Source organism: Staurois parvus, unplaced genomic scaffold, assembly GCF_062004578.1.
Source record: "Staurois parvus isolate SC_StPar_1 unplaced genomic scaffold, SC_StPar_1.0 ptg000187l, whole genome shotgun sequence".
Taxonomy (NCBI): Eukaryota; Metazoa; Chordata; class Amphibia; order Anura; family Ranidae; genus Staurois; species Staurois parvus.
The window spans coordinates 8,062,869-8,077,030 of NW_028317983.1; the positions used below are offsets into that span (position 1 = coordinate 8,062,869).

Here is a 14,162-nt window from a genome sequence, read left to right on the forward strand (position 1 = left end):
CTATACAGTCAGTATGGATATGTACCCGAAAGGGTCCCCTATACAGTCAAAATGGATTTATACTTGTAATGGTACCCTATACAGTCATTAGATTTGTACCTGGAAGGGTCCCCTATATAGTCATTATGGATTTGTACCTGGAAGTGTTTCCTATGCAGTCTTTTATAGATTTGTACCTGGAAGGGTCCCCTATACAGTCAGCATGGCTATGTACCTGGAAGGGTCCCCTATAGAGTCGATATGGATTTGTACCTGGAAGGGTCCCCTATAGAGTCAGTATAAATTTGTACCTGGAAGGGTCCCCTATATAGTCAGTATGGATATGTACCTGGAAGGATCCCTTATAGAGTCATTATGGATTTAAGCTTGGAAGGTTCCCCTATACAGTCATAATGGATTTGTACCTGGATGGGTTCCCTATGCAGTCATTATAGATTTGTACCTGGAAGGGTCCCCTATACAGTCATTATAGAATTGTACCTGGAAGGGTCCCCTATACAGTCAGCATGGCTATGTACCTGGAAGGGTCCCCTATACAGTCAGCATGGCTATGTACCTGGAAGGGTCCCCTATAGAGTCAGTATAGATATGTATCTGGAAGGGTGCGCCGTACAGTCAGTACGGCCATGTACCTGCAAGGGTGCGCCGTACAGTCAGTACGGCCATGTACCTGGAAGGGTGCGCCGTACAGTCAGTACGGCCATGTACCTGGAAGGGTGCGCCGTACAGTCAGTACGGCCACGTACCTGCAAGGGTGCGCCGTACAGTCAGTACGGCCATGTACCTGCAAGGGTGCGCCGTACAGCCAGTACGGCCATGTACCTGGAAGGGTGCGCCGTACAGCCAGTACGGCAATGTACCTGGAAGGGTGCGCCGTACAGTCAGTACGGCCATGTACCTGCAAGGGTGCGCCGTACAGTCAGTACGGCCATGTACCTGGAAGGGTGCGCCGTACAGTCAGTACGGCCATGTACCTGGAAGGGTGCGCCGTACAGTCAGTACGGCCATGTACCTGGAAGGGTGCGCCGTACAGTCAGTACGGTCATATACCTCATAAAATGAAAGGTACAACCGCCTAGAGCACCAACTACAACACTTTATTAGAAGATAGGATTACAAATTACACTCCCAATCCCTGAGCTGTGTTTATTCAGAGCCCTGGACAACATCTGCTGAGATGGCGATGAAGAGGGAGACAAGACCACCAAATACTTCTCTCCCATAACTTCCACTCTGCCTGCCTGGAAAGACTGATGGAGGAAAGATCTACCTGTCCCCTCTGCTGTCCCCGTAAGGTAAGTGTCCTTCATCTAGCAGTCAATAATAATCAACATTACCATATATAGAGACAATTCATTATTTTTCCCCATGCTTGTGACATAGGAAAGAAGCCGCAGCCAAGTTTTTGTCCGGAAGACCCTAGAGAAATGGACATACTTGCCCCTGCACTGCCCCTGCCTATCCTTTAAAGCTCTAGAGTCTCATTAAGCCTCGGTTCAAACTGGACCCAACTTTTAAATCATGCAACTTCGCTTGAAGTCGCACAATTTCAACGCAGCATGTCAATAGGACTACAGGCACGACTTCATGAACAAATGTCTACGCAAGTCGCATCTGAAATCGCAAGAAATAGCGCAGGAACGTTTATTTTAAATTGGTTAAGGACCGCATGAGCCGCACTGACTTGAATGGTTCCATTGCCGACAATAGGTGTGACTTGTCATGCGATCTGAAACTGTCAAATTGCATGACAAGTCGCACTGGTGTGAACCAGGGCTAACATGGAACTTTAGATAAATTTATAAAAATGGGTGAAAAGGCAGGATTGCCTGGAAGGCCCCATTACACATAGTTATAGTTTCCTCTGAATTCTTGTTGGGTCGCTGAGTGAGGGTAAATCACTTTAACCCTTTCCTGCAATAAGATGTATCTGTATGCCCGCAGGTTTCAGTGGTTCTACCAGGATCCTGATATTGTTTTATTAGAGCCAGCAATCCTCTTTAATGTATAAGTGATCAGAGTGGCTATACAGCCACTTGATCACTTTTACAGGTGGTGAAGGTCACCCTTCCCACGGCCTTTCCCTGCTTGCAATTCAACTGGGGAGCCAGGACTATTGTGGACGGTCAAGTTGGCTCAAACGCTTTTTTTTATCCCCCCAACCTTATAGTGGAACTTTAGTCACAATTTTAAGTACAGATAGATCTCTTCAGGCTGGCCCCATTTGCAAGTGTAGCTAAGTGCTTATTCTGTTTAAAATCCAGTAATACACTATCTTACCCTGCCCTGCACATGCTCAGTTGCTCTTCACATTTGGCACTTTGCTGAAAACTAGAGCCACTAAAGGCCAATCTGCTTAAACCTAGCAGCAGTAGATTTACTGCTGCTCAGGGGCTCTGGGCTTCAGCAAAATGGCAGCCTCCAGCAAGAAGAAACAGGAATAATGCTGGAGGCAATTTACAGCACATGCTAATTTTGGTAGCATAATTATTAATGTGGAATGTACCATATTTTTTACTCCATAAGATGCACTTATTCCCCCCCAATAAATGGGGGGAAATGTTGTGTGTCTTATGGAGCAAATATTGACCAGGCCTCCCCCCCTCGCCATGTTAGAATACCAGGCCAGCCAGCAGGGAGGGGGCGGGGCCAGGTCCGCAGTCTCTGGTCATCTCCTGTACTATGTCTGCAGTCACTGGTCATCTCCTGTAGTGTGTCCGCAGTCCCTGGTCATCTCCTGTAGTATGTGTGCAGTCTCTGGTCTTCTCCTGTACTGTGTCCGCAGTCTCTGGTCATCTCCTGTACTATGTCTGCAGTCACTGGTCATCTTCTGTACTGTGTCCGCAGTCTCTGGTCATCTCCTGTAGTATGTGCGCAGTCTCTGGTCATCTCCTGTACTGTGTCCGCAGTCTCTGGTCATCTCCTGTACTGTGTCCGCAGTCTCTGGTCATCTCCTGTACTACAGTATGTCTGCAGTCTCTGGTCATCTCGTGTACTGTGTCCTCAGTCTCTGGTCATCCCGTGTACTGTGTCCTCAGTCTCTGGTCATCCCCTGTACTATGTCCGCAGTCTCTGGTCATCTCCTGTACTATGTCCGCAGTCTCTGGTCATCTCGTGTACTGTGTCCGCAGTCTCTGGTCATCTCCTGTAGTATGTGCGCAGTCTCTGGTCCATCTCCTGTACTGTGTCCGCAGTCTCTGGTCCATCTCCTGTACTTTGTCCGCAGTCACTGGTCCATCTCCTGTACTGTGTCCGTAGTCACTGGTCATCTCCTGTACTGTGTCTGCAGTCTCTCGTCATCCCCTGTACTATGCCCGCAGTCTCTGGTCATCTCCTATACTATGCCCGCAGTCTCTGGTCATCTCCTGTACTGTGTCCGCAGTCTCTGGTCATCTCCTGTACTATATCCGCAGTCTCTGGTCATCTCCAGTACTATATCCGCAGTCTCTGGTCATCTCCTGTACTATATCTGCAGTCTCTGGTCATCTCCAGTACTATATCCGCAGTCTCTGGTCATCGCCTGTACTATATCCGCAGTCTCTGCTCATCTCCAGTACTGTGTCCGCAGTCTCTGGTCATCTCCTGTACTGTGTCCGCAGTCTCTGGTCATCTCCTGTACTGTGTCTGCAGTCTCTGGTCATCTCCCGTACTATGTCTGCAGTCCATTGGTTCAGAATATTTTTTTCTTGATTTCCTCCTCTAATACCTAGGTACGTCTTATGGTCAGGTGCGTCTTATAGAGTGAAAACAACGGTATGTTGATAAAGAATATTATTTATATAAGTTGTTATGGGTAGAGTTCTACTTTAAACAAGCCCTTACTCATTGCTATTTTCAGAATTGACTTTTTTGCCTAACCTTTCCCTTCCCTATCCAAATAAAATAAAAGCCTTTATGTACTCATTGAAGTTGATCTCCAGGCAAAGTAAACCAAACATAAAGTGATGAGGGATTGTGTTAATTAAAACAAATCGTATATTTAAAAGCAAAGTGTAGGCACATGAATCTGACCTGGTGTCAGCTGCTGCAGCTAAAGGGGGGTAGCAGTTGGGGGCAGTAAAAGTGCATCTCAACTGCAAGGTTTTACTGCTCCCCTACCTCTAGTGAGAATGAGCCCTAAACAATTCCTTTATTTATACATTATCTGTAAATTTCCCCGTTTCCAGCAGTTCAGCATTAATTAGCTGGATGGGCCCCCAAGAAAGAAGAAGAACTGGCAAGTTCAGAGCTAAATCTCTGTGTAGATGGTGTGCCTAAACATCCAGCACGCCCTCTCTACTCATAATGTATTTTCAGACAAGATTTCCTAAACCTCAGAATCTCCTTCCTGTTGTTGGCTCATCTGTGGGATGTTTGTAACGGGAAGTTCAGTGGGGGCCCAAATAATATTTTGTACGATGACATAACTATGTTGTTGTTTTTCATCCTGTTCATCTTCATTGATCTGGAATAAAAGAATGTCCTGTACAAAGCAGCAAACGGCATGCATGCTTCTTTCTGCAGATCAGGGATCTCCAAAATCAATTTTAGAATTCAGTGAATAATAAATGAGGAAGTTTTACTTGGATCTACAGTCAGGTCCATAAATATTGGGACTTGGACACAATTCTAACATTTTTGGCTCTATACACCACCACAATGGATTTGAAATGAAACAAACAAGGTGTGCTTTAACTGCAGACTGTCAGCTTTAATTTGAGGGTATTTACATCCAAATCAGGTGAACGGTGTAGGAATTACAACAGTTTGCATATGTGCCTCCCACTTGTTAAGGGACCAAAAGTAATGGGACAATTGGCTTCTCAGCTGTTCTATGGCCAGGTGTGTGTTATTCCATCATTATCCCAATTACAATGAGCAGATAAAAGGTCCAGAGTTCATTTTAAGTGTGCTATTTGCATTTGGAATCTGTTGCTGTCAACTCTCAAGATGAGATCCAAAGAGCTGTCACTATCAGTGTAGCAAGCCATCATTAGGCTGAAAAACAAAACAATCCCATCAGAGAGATAGCAAAAACATTAGGCGTGGCCAAAACAACTGTTTGGAACATTCTTAAAAAGAAGGAACGCACCGGTGAGCTCAGCAACACCAAAAGACCCAGAAGACCACGGAAAACAACTGTGGTGGATGACCGAAGAATTCTTTCCCCGGTGAAGAAAACACCCTTCACAACAGTTGGCCAGATCAAGAACACTCTCCAGGAGGTAGGTGTATGTGTGTCAAAGTCAACAATCAAGAGAAGACTTCACCAGAGTGAATACAGAGGGTTCACCACAAGATGTAAACCATTGGTGAGCCTCAAAAACAGGAAGGCCAGAATAGAGTTTGCCAAACGACATCTAAAAAAGCCTTCACAGTTCTGGAACAACATCCTATGGACAGATGAGACCAAGATCAACTTGTACCAGAGTGATGGGAAGAGATGAGTATGGAGAAGGAAAGGAACTGCTCATGATCCTAAGCATACCACCTCATCAGTGAAGCATGGTGGTGGTAGTGTCATGGCGTGGGCATGTATGGCTGCAAATGGAACTGGTTCTCTTGTATTTATTGATGATGTGACTGCTGACAAAAGCAGCAGGATGAATTCTGAAGTGTTTCGGGAATATTATCTGCTCATATTCAGCCAAATGCTTCACAACTCATTGGACGCTTCACAGTGCAGATGGACAATGGCCCAAAGCATACTGCAAAAGCAACCAAAGAGTTTTTTAAGGGAAAGAAGTGGAATATTATGCAATGGCCAAGTCAATCACCTGACCTGAATCCGATTGAGCATGCATTTCACTTGCTGAAGACAAAACTGAAGGGAAAATGCCCCAAGAACAAGCAGGAACTGAAGACAGTTGCAGTAGAGGCCTGGCAGAGCATCACCAGGGATGAAACCCAGCGTCTGGTGATGTCTATGCGTTCCAGACTTCAGGCTGTAATTGACTGCAAAGGATTTGTAACCAATTAATAAAAAGTGAAAGTTTGATTTATGATTATTATTCTGTCCCATTACTTTTGGTCCCTTAACAAGTGGGAGGCACATATGCAAACTGTTGTAATTCCTACACAGTTCACCTGATTTGGATGTAAATACCCTCAAATTAAAGCTGACAGTCTGCAGTTAAAGCACATCTTGTTCGTTTCATTTCAATTCCATTGTGGTGGTGTATAGAGCCAAAAATGTTAGAATTGTGTCCATGTCCCAATATTTATGGACCTGACTGTATTTTGGAATCAGCATGATAGGATTCATAACAAAAGGTAAAACACAGAGCCCCCTGTATACCAGGGTCCCCATTAGAACACTCCTTGCATCACAGCCCCCCCTTGCATCAGGATCTCCATCATAGAACCCACTGGATCAGAGTTCACCTTAAGAGTTTCCCTTTAAATCACAGTCCGCCCTTGTATCAGTGTCTCCATCATAGGCCCCACTGGATCAGAGTTCACCTTAGAAGTTCCCCTTTAAATCACAGTCTGCCCTTAAATCAGGGTCCTCACTTCTTACATTACGGTCTCCATCAGAGCCCCTTTAGATAGCAGTTCATTTTATGAGTCCTCCCCCATTATATTAGAATCTCCATCACAGACCCCCCATCCCCCCTTACATCATGGTCTCCATCATAGCTCCTCTTGGATCAGAGTTCACCTTAGGAGTTCCCCCCCTTGTATAAGGTCCTCCATCATAGCACCTCTTGGATACAAGTTCACCTTAAGTGTTCCCCCCTGCATCAGGATCTCCATCATAGCCCCTCTTGGATCAGAGTTCACCTTAGGAGATCCCCAATACAACAGGGTCTCCATCATAGCTCCTCTTGGATCAGAATTCACCTTCGGAATCCCCCCCTTTCATCAGGGTTCCCATCATAGCTCCCCTTGGATCAGAGTTTACCTTAAAGTGGAGTTCCACTCCCCCTGTCAAAAAATAAAGTTCAGCAGCTACAAAAACTATAGCCGCTGACTTTGAAAAAACAGCCACTTACCTGTCCCTCAGTCCCGTGGTGTGTCCCCCGCAGTCCGTTTCACCGGCTGTCCTGTATTCCAGGAGGCCGGCATCTTCAGTGTGGGAACCCAGCTGTGATAGCTTGCGGTTTCACAGCCGGGTGCCCACTGCGCATGCGCGAGTAGCGCTGCACTTCCTGAATGTTCCTGTAGTCTTCTGGGACCTGTCACGTGTCCCAAGACTACAGGGAGGGAGGACACCTTCCGTTTGGCGATCGGACTGGAAGTGGGAGCGGGTACCTGTCAAATTCGGGTACCTGCTCTCCCCACCCCCCCCAAAGGTGCCATTCCTTAATGGGTAGCAGTCCTTAAAGCGGAACTTCCCCTTTTGGGTGGAGCTCCGCTTTAAGAGTTCCCCAGTGTATCAGGGTCTCCATCATAGCCCCCTTGGATCAGAGTTCACTTTAGAAGTTCCCACTTAAAACAGGGTCTCCATCAGAGCCCCCCTTAAATAGCAACTCACCTTAGGAGGCTCCCCTTACAACAGAATCTCCATCACATCAGGGATCATATCAGAGTTCTGCGGGTCAGAGGAGGAGCCGCTCCGAGACAGAGATGACAGGTGTTCTTTAAAAACTATGATTTAAATCAAGCCTTTTCACTAGTGATTTAAATCAAATTCACCCTGAAAATATGTATTTTTTTTATCATTTTTTAAAGTGCTGGAGATAATGCACTAGGCATCTGCACCCTCTTTGTTTTTGTTGTTTATATTCCGCAATAACCAAATAGGATATAAATCCACATTGTGTGCATCAAATGCTTTGGCAAACCCAGATATGACCTTGTAGATGCAGCAGAAACATCATCACTGTGCTGTGCATAGGCCTGAGCTGTGGGAGGGACCCAACACACACACCCACCCACTACAGGAGGAGGCGGAGACAAGACCAGTCACCTCTCACTAGGAGAAAGAGCAGCAGTGAGCGGTCTTTATTACAGGAAGTAAAGACTCACACTGGATTACTGCACAGATCTGGAAGAAATACACAAACCACACCGAGATTCAAGGAAGAATACACATGGCTCTTATATTTACGCAATATCTGCTTATTCCGGAGTTTAAACCTTCCCAAAATGGAAAAAACACTCTCAGGTGGACTGATGCTTTAAAATACAGGATATTACACAAATCTCTCTTGAAAAACAATCTATTACCCTCATCAGGCTTGGAGGGGAGAAAACAGTGGAATGATTCAGAAGAAATCAAAAGACACCCATAAGCTGACCAGAATCCTCTCCCTCCCAGTATTTACCACACAAGGAAGACGTGTTCAGAATGGTTCAGGAGGCCTGGAATGTCATAAACACACAACACAAGATGAAACCACCGACAGATGCACATTATCTGTCACTTGATCACTTCTCACCACAAACACAATCTAACCTTCCATGACGGGACAAGTACATTGTGTTTAGATTAGATTCAACAGGATTAAAGGTTTATTCCAGCCCTCTCTTCAGTCTTGCACAGTTGTACAGATTTCTCTCCTAGACTAAAATGACTTGCTCTGATTTCACCGCACACTGTGAGATTCTCACAATGTGCATCGGAAGCTATAGCAAGACACACAGAGCCTGCTTCATTTTCAGAATGGAAGAGCCCAAAATCATCCAGCCCTTTCCTTCCCAACCTGTCTGTCTCAGGCCTGCCCTTTTCATTGATTGCCTGCGCTGTTGCATTGTGAACACAGGAGGTCGGCCACTCGGAACGGGTGCCAATCCGAGAATGCTTTGCATTTTCTGAATTAATGCAAAGCGTTCTCTATTGAACAAAGAGGAGAGGACAAGGCGTGACCTAAATCAGAGCCCAGAGTACCTTTACCTTTACACGTGCTCCCAATATCGGAACGGACACCTTCTTGTAAGCACCGTGCATGGCCCCTTAAGACGTTAAAGGCCCGCTTTAGGGAAAAATATTGTATTTTGGAAAATGTAAGGTCAGTGACTGTAGAGATAGTATTCTCGGTACACAATAACCGACTAAAAAGTGTTTCCAGTGTTGGGCCTTAAAAAATTAACTCCTGAAGGAATTAAAAACATAAATACAGATCCATCCTTGCATGTCTAAATGCCTGTATTCACTTCTCCAATGAAACAGTATTGAAATGTGAAGTAAATCTCTCTTTGGTTCCTTAATTTCCAGCTTCTCTGCTCCTCCCCGACGAATGCCCAATTAGTGGGCGTCACTAACATTGATCTCAGACACAGCATAGCTGCCACAATCCCCTGTTCACGAAGTGTGACTGGCAAAGGGGGCTTGTCAGCTACAGTGGCCCTATCCTCAGCCTCCCCCGATTCCTAAGTGTAACAGTAAAATACCAAATTCAAACAAACCGACTAATTACACTTCCCAGGAGACTGTGCAATATTTGATGTGTTCAGTGCTTGCTGTTAAGTGGCAACATTCAATGAAAGCTGCATACGGAGTCCCCTCTTTAATCGCATACATTGCACAGAAATGACAAATTCCAGTAGGTGGCAGAGAAAGGTCTCCGCCTAAGTAACTGATCATAGTTTAAAGTGGACCCAAATAACAAGCAGACAATCAGCACATTAAACAGATAGAGCAAGAACACGATGAAGTCAAACTACTAAGATTTTAACACGAACCTTCAGTCCCAGTTACAGGGGTTGGACAAAATTATGGAAACACTAGGTAAAAGAACAAAATCATTAGCTCCTATAGTGTTGGACTGCCTTTAGCATCCAAGACGGTCTGAATTCTCCTGGGAATTGACAAATATAAGTCTTGGGTGGTGGATAATGGAATCTGATACTACTCTTCATACAAAAATCGTTCCAGTTCTCGCAGAGATGCAAGAGGCGGAAAACAAGCCCAAATCTCGTTGACCATAATGGCTCTATGATATGGAGGTCTGGCGACTGTGGCGCCCAGGAAAGCTGTGAAACCTTGTCTGCATCCTCGCCAAACCGTGATTTGACAACGCCAGCTGTGTGAATTCAGAACATTGTCAGCTTGGTAAATGGCGCGGTCTTCGGGAAACAATGTCTGCACCATGGGGTGCACATAGTCTGCCAAAATTTGTACATAGTCACTGGCAGTGACTCTATCTTTCAAGGTGACAATGGGACCTGCAGAATACCAAGATATGGCTGCCCAGACATTGTTTTCCCACAAACTGTATATGCCGCCATAACCTTTGATATTGTACCCCGTGACACGGCAAATAAATTGGCAACTTCAGTCACAGAGGCACCAGCTAAATGGCACCAACAATTTGCCCTCTTTGAAGCTCAGTAAGCTCTGACATGACTCCATATTACTAGCTGCGCACGCAGTAAATGACAGACGTGAGGCTTTCCACCTGTTAGCTAAGTGTCTCATCACACAGCGGAAACTCAGAACTTTGTACAAGGACACCGGAGTAGGCGGAAAAGGGTTACAGGGACTTCAGATGAGACATTTTTGTGGTCATTTAGCTAGTGAGATAAACAATATAAAGCCAAAGACACAACAAACTGACCTTTTCTGCTAGCCAGCCCATGTGCCGAATTTCATGACTTCCAGAGATTCCGTTTTTTCCCAGCTGAGTTTGGACTTCGGCCATCACCTTGGGAAGAAGTTCTGTCACCGCCCCATGAATTGCGTTGAACCAGGTCTGGGCCGCCGCAGGATCTTTTGCTCGCAGCACCACAGTATGCTTGGCATCAGGTGAATGCAGTTCTAGATGTCTGCAATACAGAACACATGCGTTTACAGCGGGAAATCCCAGGATCTTCTTATAATCCCCTGTTCATAGCTCTGGATTTTTAGGATATTTTGCCACACACAGTTGAATAAAAACTGTACATCTTTGGACTAATCTCCAGACAGATATAATAGACAAAAATTAATGCAACTCTGTATTCATTAACCCCTTCTTCCCAGCCTTTTAAGAGATAGTAACACCGAAGCATCGTTACCTGCTTGTTCAGCTTCCGGACCATGTGATCACTGTGATTGGATGTCAAAGTGATAAGATAATTGGAAGCCCATCCTACCAGCTTCCAATTGTCAGTGACGGTACTGTCAGAGTGCTGGGGGCATGCTGCCAACACAAAACAGGTATGCGTATACGAGGAGGCACAGAATACGGCCAATCTCTGTGCTGCCACATATATACATACATCCGACAGGAAGGGCTTAATAAATCTTGAAATGTGTGTTTTAATGCCACTAGTGGAAGTGCCTGAATTTGACTAGGTATCAGCCTTTTACAGTGCACTATGCAGCAGCACTGGAAGAAGAAGGGGCAGAACCGAGAGCCAATCAGGTGTGCTGCATGCACATGTACCAACATAGAACATACTGATAGGAGAAGAGAGCAAAGAGATGACCTAATCAGTCTGCTGCTGTTGTTTCACCATCCAATCAGACGGTTGGGGGTGAACAGAGGACACCACTGTATTTCCTAACTGTAAGTAGTCTTGTCTGCTTGGCTGTGCTGTCTGGCAGAGCTGTGTAAATCCCAGCAATGGATGAACAGATATAAAAATCTTCTGACAGGAAAAACATTTCTCATATATGTATTTAGAGTACAGCTTTCTAGGACTGTGAGTGTACTCCATGCACCTAGAGATGACAGTATCCACCCTAACTGCTTTAAGGAACAGCATGTACTGTATATAATAACAAAATAAATCACATATAATAACCATTACAGTCTGCCTAAGGTGGCAACAAACAGGCCCCAGAAATAAAAACTGGGCACCCAATCTGTGGGAATACAAACAAACCAATGAGATGTAGATATGAGTGCGTTTTGTGTGATTGTGCGCTCTTCTTTCTTCCTATTATGTACAGTGGGGCAAAAAAGTATTTAGTCAGCCACCAATTGTGCAAGTTCTCCCACTTAAAAAGATGAGAGAGGCCTGTAATTGGCATCATAGGTAGACCTCAACTATGAGAGACAAAATGAGAAAAAAAATCCAGACAATCACATTGGCTGATTTGGAAAGAATTTATTTGCAAATTATGGTGGAAAATAAGTATTTGGTCAATATGAAAAGTTCATGTCAATACTTTGTTATATATCCTTTGTTGGCAATGACAGAGGTCAAACGTTTCCTGTAAGTCTTCACAAGGTTGGCACACACTGTTGCTGGTATGTTGGCCCATTCCTCCATGCAGATCTCCTCTAGAGCAGTGATGTTTTGGGACTGTCGCTGGGCAACACGGACTTTAAACTCCCTCCAAAGCTTTTCTATGGGGTTGAGATCTGGAGACTGGCTAGGCCACTCCAGGACCTTGAAATGCTTCTTACGAAGCCACTCCTTCATTGCCCGGGCTGTATGTTTGGGATCATTGTCATGTTGGAAGACCCAGCCACGTTTCATCTTCAATGTCCTTGCTGATGGAAGGAGGTTTGCACTCAAAATCTTACGATACATGGCCCCATTCATTCTTCCTGTACATGGATCAGTCGTCCTGGTCCCTTTGTGGAGAAACAGCCCCAAAGCATGATGTTGCCACCCCCATGCTTCACAGTAGGTATGGTGTTCTTTGGATGCAACTCAGCATTCTCTCTCCTCCAAACACGATGAGTTGTGTTTCTACCAAACAGTTCTATTTTGGTTTCATCTGACCATATGACATTCTCCCAATCCTCTTCTGGATCATCCAAATGCTCTCTAGCAAACTTCAGACGGGCCCGGACATGTACTGGCTTAAGCAGGGGGACACGTCTGGCACTGCAGGATCTGAGTCCCTGGCGGCGTAGTGTGTTACTGATGGTAGCCTTTGTTACGTTGGTCCCAGCTCTCTGCAGGTCATTCGCTAGGTCCCCCCATGTGGTCCTGGGATTTTTGCTCACCATTCTTGTGATCATTTTGACCCCATGGGGTGAGATCTTGCGTGGAGCCCCAGATCGAGGGAGATTATCAGTGGTCTTGTATGTCTTCCATTTTCTAATTATTGCTCCCACAGTTGATTTGTTCACTCCAAGCTGCTTGCCTATTGCAGATTCAGTCTTCCCAGCCTGGTGCAGGTCTACAATTTTGTTTCTGGTGTCCTTCGACAGCTCTTTAGTCTTCACCATAGTGGAGTTTGGAGTGTGACTGTTTGAGGTTGTGGACAGGTGTCTTTTATACTGATAACAAGTTCAAACAGGTGCCATTGATACAGGTAATGAGTGCAGGACAGAGGAGCCTCTTAAAGAAGAAGGTACAGGTCTGTGAGAGCCAGAAATCTTGCTTGTTTGTAGGTGACCAAATACTTATTTTCCACCATAATTTGCAAATAAATTCTTTCCAAATCAGCCAATGTGATTGTGTGGATTTGTTTTCTCATTTTGTCTCTCATAGTTGAGGTCTACCTATGATGCCAATTACAGGCCTCTCTCATCTTTTTAAGTGGGAGAACTTGCACAATTGGTGGCTGACTAAATACTTTTTTGCCCCACTGTAAGTACCTGTCGGTTTTTAATAAAGAACATTTTTTATGGCAGAACATTATTGCAGATCCCTTTGGCTTTTCTTTGGAGAGACACTGAATACTGAATTTGTGACAAATGTTTGTTTTCTGCCCGGTATATTGTGTCTCCTGGAGGTTGGACGTTCATATGGATATAGCCAGTGTTGCTTAAAGGAATATACTTCTATATATAATATATCTCTACAAATCTGAGTAACGGGTCATTCCAGACAAAGTGTAGAAAAACAGCGTACTTTGATTAAAAAGTTGATTGGAGAGGAGAAAATATATATATATAAGTGCAGAAACTGATAGGCTGCTCAGCTAAAATGGAAACCAAAACGTGAAAGTAAACAGAAAACTGCCATTTGAATGGATCAAATAATAGCCAAAATGGCAAAGACTCAGCCAACAATCAGCTCCAGGAAGATCAAAGAAGGTGTAAAGTTACCCGTGAGTACTGTAACAATTAGAAGACGCCTATGTGAAGCCAAGCTATCTGCAAGAAGCCCCCGCAAAGTCCCATTGTTGGAAAAACGACTGGTGCTGAAGAGGTTACAATTTACCAAAGAACATATTGACTGGCAAAAGAGAAATGGCGCAACATTTTGTAGACTGATGAAAGCAAGATTGTTCTTTTTTGGGTCTGCTGCAAACAGTTTGTCAGACAACCCCCAAACACTGAATTCAAGCCACAGTACACTGTGAAGACAGTGAAGCATGGTGGTGCAAGCATCATGATATGAGGATATGT

General features: G+C 44.8%; 1 protein-coding gene across 1 annotated transcript in view; it reads right to left on the bottom strand.

Annotated features, from left to right (window-relative positions):
• The window catches only part of SNTB1 (syntrophin beta 1), a 232,644-nt gene that overhangs the window by 73,249 nt on the left and 145,233 nt on the right, over nucleotides 1–14,162 (bottom strand). Inside the window, exon 3 of the mRNA XM_089677546.1 lies at nucleotides 10,482–10,689. Within this exon, the coding sequence (XP_089533672.1) occupies nucleotides 10,482–10,689 (208 nt within the window). The remainder of the gene's footprint in view (nucleotides 1–10,481; nucleotides 10,690–14,162) is intronic.